This window comes from Eleginops maclovinus, chromosome 4, assembly GCF_036324505.1.
Source record: "Eleginops maclovinus isolate JMC-PN-2008 ecotype Puerto Natales chromosome 4, JC_Emac_rtc_rv5, whole genome shotgun sequence".
Taxonomy (NCBI): domain Eukaryota; kingdom Metazoa; phylum Chordata; class Actinopteri; order Perciformes; family Eleginopidae; genus Eleginops; species Eleginops maclovinus.
Genome location: NC_086352.1, coordinates 7,483,546 through 7,496,022, shown reverse-complemented (window position 1 = coordinate 7,496,022; position 12,477 = coordinate 7,483,546). Strand labels below are relative to the sequence as shown.

Genomic DNA, 12,477 nt, shown 5'->3' with positions numbered 1-12,477 from the left:
GAAGGAGATCACCTAACGATTTGCAATGTCTTTGTTGGCCTCTATGCATAGGAATGTATTAATGTGGGTGTTTCCTCGTGGCACAAACAGACAACACTTGCCTCATCGCGTGCCACCCGGCTGAGAGCCTATTATCTAATTAGAGAAAAGGGGTTGTCCTTGACACGGCAGTTTCCCAATTAAGCGATGAACACGTGAATTTGCTCCCCTACTTAGAGCCACGTAAACTGGCCACTCGTGTCTTCACAGAAATAGAAATCAACACTGTGTGTGTACAAAAAAAATCTACGAATGAAAAAAAGAGAAAGAGGTATAACATGCACGCCTTAGTGAACGCCTTCATGCGCTGCCTCTCCTTCCTGCTGCCCCCCTCTTGGCTTTGTGTCAGCTTCTGCTTGTGGGCTGGCAGTGAGAGCGAAGAGCCCAATCCCAGAGCTCGTTTCAAACGCAGAAAGCCTCTTACATATGAGGAAGTAGCAGCACTAGCAGCGGTAGAAGCCCAAGGAGGCTCCAGCTCGGTGTCTCCAGCTCCTGCAGGCTGCGTCTCGCTGGCTGCTGCCTCAAGCCCCTCTGTTCCACAGGCCTGGATCGGGGGTCTTTGGCAAGCCGTGGAGCGTGTCTTCGGAGCCCCTTGGTTCCTTCTCCGCCATCACTGGTACGCGAAGAAGCGTCGAGCAGCTTTACGCGCCCCGTATCCTGTGTGTGCCTTCGAGCCGAGCGAGAGTAGAGTTTTCCAGGGAGGCATTTCTGCTTCTGGAGGCACCTTGCCTTGTTCAGGGAACATGAGCGGGTCCACGGAGAGCCCCATCCCGAACCAGTGCGTCCTGGATGCGTCAGCGGAGCACGGCATCGATGAGGTAATCACCGTGGATCAGCACTCTCAGGAGATGGGGACGGTGACGATCACTGTGGCCATACAGGCAGCGGAGGAGGACGAGGAGCCGGTGGAGGTATCCCCCAGTATTATTGACTTCCTCGGGGGCAGCTGTAGTGAGGACGAGTTCGGGAGACATGACAAATCCAGGTTTGAGTTCTTACTATGAGTTGAGTTACGGACGCTTGGGTGATGCAAGTCAGTTATCTCAAGATCTGGCTTTGACACACTTTTACTTCAATATTTCTCTAAGTCTGGGATCTCGTACTAAAGTCAAAGTATAAATACCACAGTGTACGAATACTTTAGCAATTACAAGTCCTGCATTGCGAATGTTACTCAGTATAAGCATTATCCTCAATATGTCATGTGCTCATTATGCAGATTGGCCCTTTTTCTAATAGTACATATTATATGTTTTGAATATAATTATTGGAGGTGGAGCTCATTTGAATTCCTTTGTATAGTGGGAGGTATGATTTATTTATTAAGTCTTATTTAAGTGTCGATTTTATATATTCCATATCATTAATCCAAATCTGCAAAATAATTGAAGGTTAAACATTAATGTAATTGAGTTAAAGTACCCAATTAACCAACGAATTGTAGTTGAGTAGACTAGCAAAAAATGTTCTCAAGTAAAGTATCTCGCCCACAGTACTTGAGTAAATGTACTTAATTACTTTACACCACTGGGTAAGAAGGTGCATTTAAGGTCAATAAACTCATTTGGTCGATTATAAACTCTTCTCCTGGCTTTGACACACTTTTACTTCCATATTTATTAGAAGTGATAGGTAGGATGTGAGTAACGTTCCTCAAATAAAGGCAGACATGGCAAATCCAGGTTTTAGTTTCTGCTTTAATCAAGAATCAACTCCTTTATTTGTCCTACAGAGAGGAAATACATTCAGCACGTAAAGTTCATCTCATTTGACTCAAAACAAACCCTTTTACTGTCTTTGACACTTTTACTTCCATATTCATCCAGGTCGTTATGTTCTTTAATGTGAGTAAAGTTCCTCAAATAAAGACAGAGTGGGTTCAGTGAGGTGAGTGAGGGGTTTCCTGCTCTGTATAAACATTATGCATCCTAAGCATTTCATTTCTTAGTCAGATTCTATCATTTATTAGGCGTGCCAGCACATGCAGCGTGGGTACTGTTGGGATTTTTCGCTGGAAGAATGCCAGTAATGTAGAAAGAAGCCATACAAATGACTATAATCATGACCGGTGTAACAAAGACACACCACGATGGGTAAATAGGACAAGATATGACCACAATTGGGTGTGTAAATCCTCACAGAAAGGTCTGAGGGGTATTATTATCCCCCTGGTTGGGAGTGTGTAACCACCTGTAGGCTGCACAGGCAGACACCTGAGAGATAAAGGATTGCACCTTTCATTTTAATCCAATTCCCCTGCATCACGGCCGGCTATTTTTATCCTCTGGCCTATAAGTTCCCTATACTCGGCCTGCATGCGCAAAGAGTGAGTCAGTGACAGAAAGGCCAATGGGGAAAATAAATCTCTCGGCCCATGGCAAGCCTCTCAGCCGGCCTGCAGGTCACACCTTAATGTCACTGGGACATAAAGGGCCGCGCTAGCACCTGATACACAGCCCGGCTCTTGGCCACAACAAAAAATGGTGGCAAGGACAAAGTTATAAGAAAATATATTTATTATAGCAAACAAATCAAAGACCTACCATCATGAGGTGTGTTAGTTAGTAAGATCAGTAGTGTAGATGTGCATGTGTGAACATGGTATGATGCAGGGTGTTGCATGCCGAACCAAAACAAAAGGGAAACCTAAGCATAAACGAGGCTGCTCTCCCCAGAGTCCTTCAGCCAAAATAGAGACCTGGGAAGACTCTGGCTCCGGCCTTTAACTGCTCAGTCAGGTGCCTTCAATCAGCGCTAATGAAAGAAAGGGAACAATCATTAAAGGGACAGACACCATTACAGGGACAACAGGGACGCAGGGTCGTCACACATTCAAAGACCATTAAACATCGGAGAGGACGCAAGTGTTTGTTTCAATCAGCTGGATGGAAGTTCGTTTTCCCATTTGTTTTCAAGTAGATATCATTATCTTGGATGTTTTGTTTCATGCGAGTCGTACACAATTGTACATCTTTAGCATACATTTATTTAGGTGATTAATATCTTGAAAAACCTCCCTTTTCGAAATCATCACAGGTCAGAATTGGGCAAATTATTCAACAATAAAATACAAATCTGAATATTTTTAACTAATTCCTTTGATCTGGGTCTCAGGAAAGACGTTCCAGATGTGCGGCGCGTAATAACTAAAAGCAGCTTCGTCGTGTTTGGTTCTGACCTGGGGAACAATGAGTAAGCCCGCCCCCGAAGATCTGAGACATACCGTACACGGTGTTATGACAAAATCTGTGATTTATGAATATGTATTTGTTCCAAAACATCGTTCCACATTTTTTCCAATATCACTAAGTTTGCAACTAATGATTATTTTCATTATCGATTACCGTGCTGATTATTTTTCTAGAATTATTGATTCATCATGTGGTCTTTATAATGTCAGAAAATCGTGAACAGAGTCCATTCAGTTTAAATGTGTTGTTTACCAAAAAAACCCAAAATATTCAGATAAAATAAAACTGAGAAAATCAGGAAATCTCAATAATTTTGACTGAAACATAATTTAATACAGTTTTTGCATGGAAAATGACCATTGAATAGCTGCTTTATCACTGCAGCTCTTTTCTGAACAGATAATATATAAATATATTTAATACTTAATGTGGGTAGTACATCATTTATTGATTTTGTCTTTGTCTCCCAAACATTGTTCCACATTTTTCCCAACCTTTTTTTTAAGACTATCTATCCATCATCCAGTTGGTCTTTTTTATTTATTTTTTAACAAAGACGATTACACTTTCTTTTGTCTCTCTCCTCGGTTCGTTGACTATAATCTTATCTGTATTTCCTCTCCTGTTTGCTCTGGCATTTATTGAAACCGATCAGGAAGTGTGTACTGATAAAGGAAAGTGCACCGTCAGCATGCTGCTGGTAATACTCCTGCAACATTCCTCCAGAGACTTCCCTGCACTACTCGGTCTGAAGCTCTCTGACAGCATATCTCTGCTGTGTGTCTTCACTTCAGATATTAAAATGAGGTATTGACAGTGACGGTATTGTCCTCTAAGAGCTCGGCCGGTGCTCGTCTGTATCTGAAGTAGCTGAGGTTGGCGGATGGAGAGCTGTTGACTGAGGGTGTGCGCGGGAGGAAAAGGAGGGGAGGAGGTGATGAGTCATCCACAAAAATTCGTTCAGACCCTCACTGTAATCTGCAAAAAGAATACCTGCCTCACAGCTTCACACAGGCGTCTCACTGAGAGCTCACTGTGCCCTAAAAGCTTCAGCTGTGCAGCTCTGGAACCCGTTTTTTTTGTTGTGTGTGTAGATTTGCGTGACGTTGTCTTGGTGATTCCACCATATTCTGAGTGGGAGGGAGAGCCTGTGACTCTGCACCCTTCAGATGGAGAGGGCTTGGCAGTTTCAGGGTTGGTGTCACACTGAGGTCTGGCGGAGACGCAGCTTGGGAAATGTTGGATGATGAAGCATTTCGGCCAAATTCTCAGGCGACTTGTGCTAATGAAAAGGGAAATGTGCAACAGTTGGAGAGCAGCGCTGCAACCTGACATTGATTACTTTCTCCATTAGTTGTTTAGTCTATGAAAGGTCAGAATATAGTGAAGAATCTCCATCATATATCGTCTTTAAATGTCTTTTTTAGTCAGTCACAAACTCGGGCTTATTCATTTGAACCCATATGCGCACATAAGATGGACCTTAATTGATCTTGTAGGGACATTCAGGAGTCCTAGCAGGAACAGAATACTAAACATAGATTTGACTTTTTTTGTTCTGATTTAGTTTAAAGTCTTGAAATCTTGACTTTAGGAAAGTAATACTTAGTTTTTAAATATACACTTATTATTTGTTATTGCTGTAAAGTGGCTTTTAGCACCTCTAAAAGCGCTTGCTAAAGAAATGTATTATCATAACTTGGCTCCGTTTTAGATGGGTTGAGTCAGAGCAATCTTTTTTGTGAAGTAGAGGGAAGATCCAAACATGGGATTTAATTATGTGTGCATATCTTTTGATATCCATGATTGTGCTCCTTGTAGTTTCTGAGATGCAGCCCTTATCAAACTCTGTATTCAAATATAATGCACTGTATAAAGAGAAAATAGTTTATATAACATTGCTTTACGAAATTGAAATGCATAAGAGTATTAAGATTTGTGTGCGACAGAAGCGCAGGATAAAATGACATTAATAACACCAAGGAATGTGTGACATCAGGCTGTATAAGTAAACGCTGATTGACCATGATGCATGTTGTCCTCCCACAGCGGTGCAGGGACCAGCGGGGGGGAGCTGGAGGAAGAGAGCTGGCAGCCCCCCGACTCGGAGCTGATCCAGAGGCTGGTGGCTCAGATTGAGTACTACCTGTCGGACGAGAACCTGGAGCACGACGCCTTCCTGCTCAAACACGTCCGGCGCAACAAACTGGGTTTCGTCAGCGTCAAGCTGCTCACTTCCTTCAAAAAGGTAACCATGGCTGCAAAACACTTAGGTAGTGGGTGGCGGGGGGGTGGCTTGGGCTGGGGGCTGGGGGCGTTATTTGAATTCCTTGTCCTGATTTTGCTTGAGATTGCAGACTTTGTAGTTTGGGGATAAATCAGTGTTCACACCTCCTGCTGGGTGTGTGAATGGCCATAGGTGGCTCAATTATATCAATCAACTGAGGGGGGGGGGGGGGCTTCATGTGGACAATCAGAATGATATATGATGTTATACATTAGCTGATATCTGAATATAATATCCAGTCACAGGTTATACTAGACATCTGAACTCGGATGGAAACGCACCCATTGGAGTTAAAGTAAGGATGAGAGGAAGTTCTAAAACGGCTATTAGCAGGCTCGTTGTGATTGAATTGAACGACTGGCTGTTGCTAGTGTCCACATGACTAGGTGTTGTGGGGGGGGGTGCAAGGATTTTTATCTCTCAGTGATTCCTAACAGCTGCTGTTACTCTGGCCCATGCACGCAGACTTGTTTGGTTGTTGTTGTTTTTTTTAAAACCTGTTAATGCCAAGAGTGATCCAAGTCACGCACACACTCGTGCTCACTTTTAATGTAAACAATGATTCACTTGGAAGCTTGAGGACACAGTGACGCATTTTAAATCCAAGCCAATTATTCAGTGATGGAGGTGAAACCAGGACGTTTGGTCCAGATATTTATTCAGGAAGTGTGACTGACTGGAAGGCATCAGGGATTGATTTCTTTATTATACAACTCCATTACTCAAGGTGAGACGCTGGAGGCAAAATGTGCAGTGGTTTATATTCATATTCTGAGCCTACTACTGGGACATGTCTCCATGCTTTACACCCTGTGTCTGAAACCAGAGCCCAGTCTGCTCTGATTGGTTAGCTGGTCGACTCTGCTGTGATTGGTCGAGTGCTAAGAGATGTCCCACCCCTAGCCTAACAATTACTGTTGGAGCACTGCCAATAGAAGTGCAAGTGTTACATAGTGATGTCGCTTTGTTCAGGAAGTAAACAGAGGAGTCCAATCGAGGCTTTTCAAGCAGGGTGGGGGAACACTGGGATTTTAGCCTTTGCCGACCATTTACATGCACACAAACCCAAATAATACACAACAGGAAAGGGGAACACTCCCAAAAAGCAGAATAGGGCTTCTTCAATGTAATCTACTTGGGAAGTATCATGACCGACTATCCTTATTTTCTTTACCTGTTGCAAAATGTAAGAATTGTACACGTGTATTCAAGGCTGTTTCTCAAGAGGAGTTTTTTCTTATACTGGGCAACAAATCTCCACTTCATTAGCGCTTACTCTCTCATTCCTATCGATACTCTGAAGGTTATTTTTGAGAGCTTTATTAATCCAAAACAGCCTTTTAGCTGTCATCAGTGTTTTTGATCTGTGGAGTGATTTATAAAAAGAGATATCAATGAGCCCCTGTAAAAACATGTGTCTAATGTTCACATATCTGTTACGGAATCGCATGAAAATAAGCATCAATTGGAATATTTAGACATTGCCTTTCAGAAAACCTTGTAATACAAAACTCATCTGTCTTACTGTTGGTCATGAGTTAGGGGGGTTTCTCTGTGACGACGATCAGTTACACATCCACCTGTGGTGTTGAGCAGTTGTCGGGCTCATCATGTGACCTCATTGTTTTCCTTTCAAACTGCTCATGCCCTCACCCCTGTAACACGAGTGCTGTCTCTTCGCAGGTGAAACACTTGACTCGTGACTGGAGGACGACTGCCTACGCTCTGAGACACTCAAAGATCCTCGAGCTGAACGAGGAGGGCCGGAAGGTGCGGCGTAAATCCGCAGTGCCAGTCTTTGCCAGCGAGTCGTTGCCGAGCCGCATGCTGCTGGTGAGTGATCTGCTGAAGTGGCCGGAGCTGGCAGCGCTCACTAAAGATAATGGAGTCAGCGAGGGAGCGGCCACTCAGCAGGAGCAGCTGATGAAGCTGTTGCTGAAAGAGTTCGGCACGTACGGCACCATCGCCTCCGTCAGGGTCCTGAAGCCGGGGAAGGACCTTCCGGCGGACCTGAAGAGGCTGAGCGGCCGCTACACGCAGCTTGCCGCCGAGGAGTGTGCCATCCTGGAGTTTGAGGAGGTGGAGGCTGCTGTAAAAGCCAACGAAGCGGTAGGATGCGAGGACGGAGGCACGGGTTCCCTGGGGTTAAAGGTCGTACTGATCGGCACCAAGCCGCCCAAGAAGAAGGTACCGAAAGAGCGACCGCGGGAGGAAGGAGGGATGCGCAAAAGTCGCTCTCTGAACAGCAGAGTGCGGGAGCTCCAGTATCACGGAGACGACTCGGCCTGCAGTTCCTCGGAGACGGAAAGCACCCCGACGTCCCCCCGCCTCGCCAGGAAGTCCCAGTCCTGCAACAAGCTCAGCCCCACCACGGCGGGCGTCAACTTCCAAAACAATCACCTCAGTCCTGGGATGTCGCCGCGCAACAGCCCCTGGTCGAGTCCCCGCGCCAGCCCCTGTCCAACGCGCAAATCCCCCCATAAGTCTCCGTTAGCCGAGGGCCGCCTGAGCCCTGAGGCCGGGCGCCGCTGGGCGGATTACTCGTCGGACAGTAGCCTCACGCCCTCAGGGAGTCCGTGGGTCCAGCGGCGCAAGCAGGTGGCGTCTCAGGAGAGCAGTCCGGTGGGCAGTCCGATGATGGGGAGGAAGATCCAGAACGCCGACGGCCTCCCGCCGGGGGTCACGAGGCTGCCGAGGGGCCCCGACGGCACCCGAGGCTTTCACTGTGTCTCTGTTGCAGAGCGGGGAAAAAGCGCTGCGACTCAGACTTGATTGTGTGGAGCAACCATTCCTTATCCCCCAGAAAGAAGAAGAAAAAGATTGGAAATTTGAGCAGTCCTTGGCCACAAACCCCCCCCCACCCCCCTCTTTACCCCACATTTGAGACTGTGTAGATATATTTTTGTTGAGTGCATCGGTTTTCAGTCTTTGTTATATTTTTATACGACGTTTTGAGTTACCATGGCTGCGTTAGTGATTTACTAATGGACATTTGAGTGAATGTAAAGTGATCTTGCTTTTGAAATGGACTTTCATCCCCATTGCTGTTTAATCTTATTTTACATATGGGGGGGGGGGATTTCACTTTAATTTTTTTTATTTGATTGAATGTCTCCTCTGTCTTGTGTGTGTAAAAGCTCACAACCTTGTCTGTGGATGGTGTGTAAGTGTGAGTGGCGTAGGTGCGTGGAACTGATGGAGGTATCACCATATGCCTTTTCTGTATTCGTCTACTGTGAGTGTCATCTTTTTTTTACATGTTATTTAAAGAGGCCATAAAGCTCCACTGCCACAAAGGTTGGACGGTTCAATTTGGGACATTTCTCAGTTTTTATTTTGCCTTTTTTAATTTGCTGTTTGCTCTTAGTTTGGATGGTCTCCTCCCGCCTTGTAAATGTTTAATTTCTAGCTGCTTTATTTATTATTTTAGCTTTTTTTATTATTTTCTTGGCATCTGTTTCCATCAGTCTAAGCTCTTGGTGAGATTCAAGGGAGGTTAAGGTCAAGCGGAAGGAAAAGAAAGAAAATGCTCTCATGTTCCTGCCTTTGCATCTGAGCTGGGGTATTTGTACATTGCGATTCCTATTGTACAAATAAATCACTAAAATTGCAACATGGCCTGATTTTTCTCTTCTTGTTTTGTGAGGTATTTGAAACGATCCATGATGCAATCGTATCCATCTTTCTATTTTAGTATGCATGTGAGATACTGTTGCTGCGCCAAGACTGTAGAGGCGATTCCACAATTGGAAAGCAGAATTGGCACGAGAGTGTGTTGTTTTTTTTAATGGCTTGCACAGATGGGAGCATGATAAGAAATATGATGGATTATAAAATGTTGCACAAGGAGTTTATTTTGCAAGGCCTGATTTAGTTGCACACTGTTAAGTGGAAGATTTTTTCGACACAGATCAACAGTCATTAATCTCAATAAGTAGGGCTGCAAGTCACTATTTTTTGTCAATCAATCTGCCAATTTGTTATTCGATTAATGTTTTGGACTTTTTTAAAAAAAAAGGCAGAAAAAAGTCAATCCGAGCTCCCAAAAGTCCAATTTGTCTTGAAAAATATAGCTTTTTCATTATAAAACTAAACTTTTACATTACTCTGATAAAAATCAGGAAAGGTCTACGTCTAAGAGGCTGAAAAACACATTTTGTGCATGAAAAGGACTTGTATAAATCTCTTTTGAAAGGTGCTTTAGCCTGCAGAACAGCGCTTTATGATTTCAGCACGTTTAGCCGACGTTGCAGCTCTAACTACAAGTGGTCTACATTAACTATATATTTCTAACTGGTAGCTTGCGTATTCTCGCTCTCCTCCTGTAGCTGAAGTGCCTCTTAGAAAGCAATTTTAGCTTTGAGTGTTAGTGGAATTGGTCTGACAGGTTTACTGAACGTCCCCACTCGTCCATTGTGCGAACTCTGTCACGTTGCATGGAGATTTGAGTGAACGTCAATTTTCAAGTCTTCCACAGATTTTGAGGGAGGTTTGGATTCTGAGTTGGCCGGGATCATTGTTTTTGAACGCAGCACATTCCAGTTTAGCTCTGGCTCTGTTTGACGTTGTAAGTCTTTTCCAACAGACTGTGAATAATTTGTTGGTATTTGTGTCAATCTTATTACTCTCATAAGCCTCAAAAAAGCTTACTGCAGAGGAGCATCCCTGTGTTTTGGACTATCACATGATTTAGAAACCCTAATAAGGAAAGCAACTGCGCCTTAAAGCAAATTGATCACCTAAAAAGAGAATTAAATTAGGACATTCTGCTGATGTTCAGGTTCATATCAGTATTTTGCTCCTCTACTGGGACATGTCTCTGCGCTTCAAAGTTCAAAAAGCTCCTTATGTTTCTCATACTGCCTGTGCTGCAGCACCTCTTTTCACCCTCTGTCTGAAACCAGAGCCCAGTCTGCTCTGATTGGTTAGCTGGGTGGCTCTGTTGTGATTGGGAAGCTGCTTAGAGATGTCCCGCCCCTTAGCATCATGCACTGTTGGAGCGCTAGCCAATAGAAGCACAATGTTACATAGTGGTGTCACTATGATCTGGAAGTAAACAAAGGAGTCCAATGGAGGGGTTTCATGCACCTGCAGCATAAAGCACTCATTTGAGAGTGCCCAGAAAAAAAAGGCAATTTAAGGTGCTAAAACCCGAAAAGGTCTAATAAATAAATTAAGCGTAGGGTCAAAGAAAATAAAGAGCCTCAGCGCACAGCTCCTGAGGATGAGTATTATTATGATAATTCCACTTCTTAGAGCAGAATGGTAAACGGGAGCGAAATGCAAAGGTGGCACAGTGCTGGGCAAAAGGAGAGATATTTGCACACTTCACAGAGCAGTTTCCAGAACAAAAAGCAGCTGTTGCAGGGGGCGGGGGGTTGGAAGTCTTAGAAATAGATTATAAATATGCAATAAATAAAAAGGTGCAATTGCGAATTCAGCGGGTTACTTTGGACGTGAGCTTTATGTTAACTTACAAATTGAAAGTGTGCAATTTTTTTGTATTTAGTCATTAATAAAAGTTGCTAATATATTTGTGATTATTTAAATAACTATTCAGGCTGACGAGTGATACCTAAAATCTCCTGAGCTCCTGTAAATATCTGCTGCAGCATTTAAAACTCTAAGACTGATGAAGAAGTTGCCTCACCCTTAATATATTAAAAGGTTCAGTCAAATGGTATTTAAAAGTTACCTTCTAATCGATCCAATATGCTCTTTCATTATTTACTTTTTACTACTTCTCTTCCAAAATTCGTTGGGCATACAGAAGTGAGCGTGAGCCCCCGTGACCTTTCAGAGGCTGCTTCCTTACTATTCTCTCACACAGACATTCAGGTTTTTAGGAAAGCCTTTGGGAGATGTTTAGACTTTCACACTTTCAAGAAACCTTTAAAAGGTTTGGTACTTTTTAATAGCTTATTAGCAAACTTGCCTTCTGTTTTTCTTTCTAGTTTTGTCCTGAAAATGACCGACAAGATGTGGAACTTTTCAGATGCTGCTGTATCGATTTTAAAGAGGCCCTTTTCTACCTTTCTTGTAGTGTGTTATAAAGGTGTTAGTGCATGTAAATGGTCTGCAAAGGCTAAAATCCCTGGGTTCCCTCCAATGGACTCCTTTGTTTACTTCCTGAACATAGTGACATCAATATGTGACACTCGTGCTTCTATTGGCTAGCGCTCCAACACATTGTTCGTGATAGGTTAAGGGGGTGGGACTTCTCTAAGCGGTTGACCAATCACAACAGAGTAGCCAATCAGAGCAGACTGGGCTCTGGTTTCAGACAGAGGGTGAAAAATAGGTGCTGCAGCACAGGCAGTATGAGAAACATAAAGAGCTTTCTGAACATTAAAGCATGGAGACATGTCCCAGGAGAGGCACGACGTACAAATATGGAAATTAGGACATTAGGGCTCCTTTAAAATCCCTTCTCATTCATATTTAGATTATCAAAACTCTCCTTATTAGTGTCTTTAAAAACGTTGTTAGCTGCACTAGTGATGATTTGCATGTTAATGGCAAGAACGCATTCATTATTTTGTCTCTTACATTTGTTCTGAATTTACATCCTATTGCAGAGCATATTGTCATTAAAGTGTCCTCTCTGCTAATTAATGTCAGAGCTAATGAATTACACCATTGTGATTCAATGTTGTGTCCAAGGCTGGTGAATATTTTAGAGGCTCTGTAATTTCTGGCAGTCGGATGCTCGCAGAGATTCTTTTATTTCATGTGGTTTCAGCGCCGTTTTTATCCACGTTTTGTCGGAGGTGTTATCGGCTGTGGGAGGGAACATAATGGGAGGACGCAGTCTGTCGGGCGGAGAGATACAGGGGGTCAAAGCTGAGGCTCAGCAAGCTGCAATGGGACTAAGTGGGATTGCATAAGAGAGGGATGAATAAACTTTTGTTCTCCTCTTTGCATGATTAGCAATTCAAAAATCATGAAGTCGTGATTACG

The 12,477-nt window shown here is 43.7% G+C and overlaps 1 protein-coding gene across 1 annotated transcript; it reads left to right on the top strand.

Annotated features, from left to right (window-relative positions):
* The first annotated feature begins 206 nt into the window (after positions 1–206).
* On the top strand, positions 207–9,130 carry larp6a (La ribonucleoprotein 6, translational regulator a). The gene is made up of 3 exons (XM_063882364.1): positions 207–1,024; positions 5,280–5,478; positions 7,201–9,130. The coding sequence occupies exons 1-3, from the start codon at positions 318–320 to the stop codon at positions 8,287–8,289; spliced, it is 1,995 nt and encodes a 664-aa protein (XP_063738434.1). The 5' UTR covers positions 207–317; the 3' UTR covers positions 8,290–9,130.
* The last annotated feature ends 3,347 nt before the right edge of the window (positions 9,131–12,477 follow it).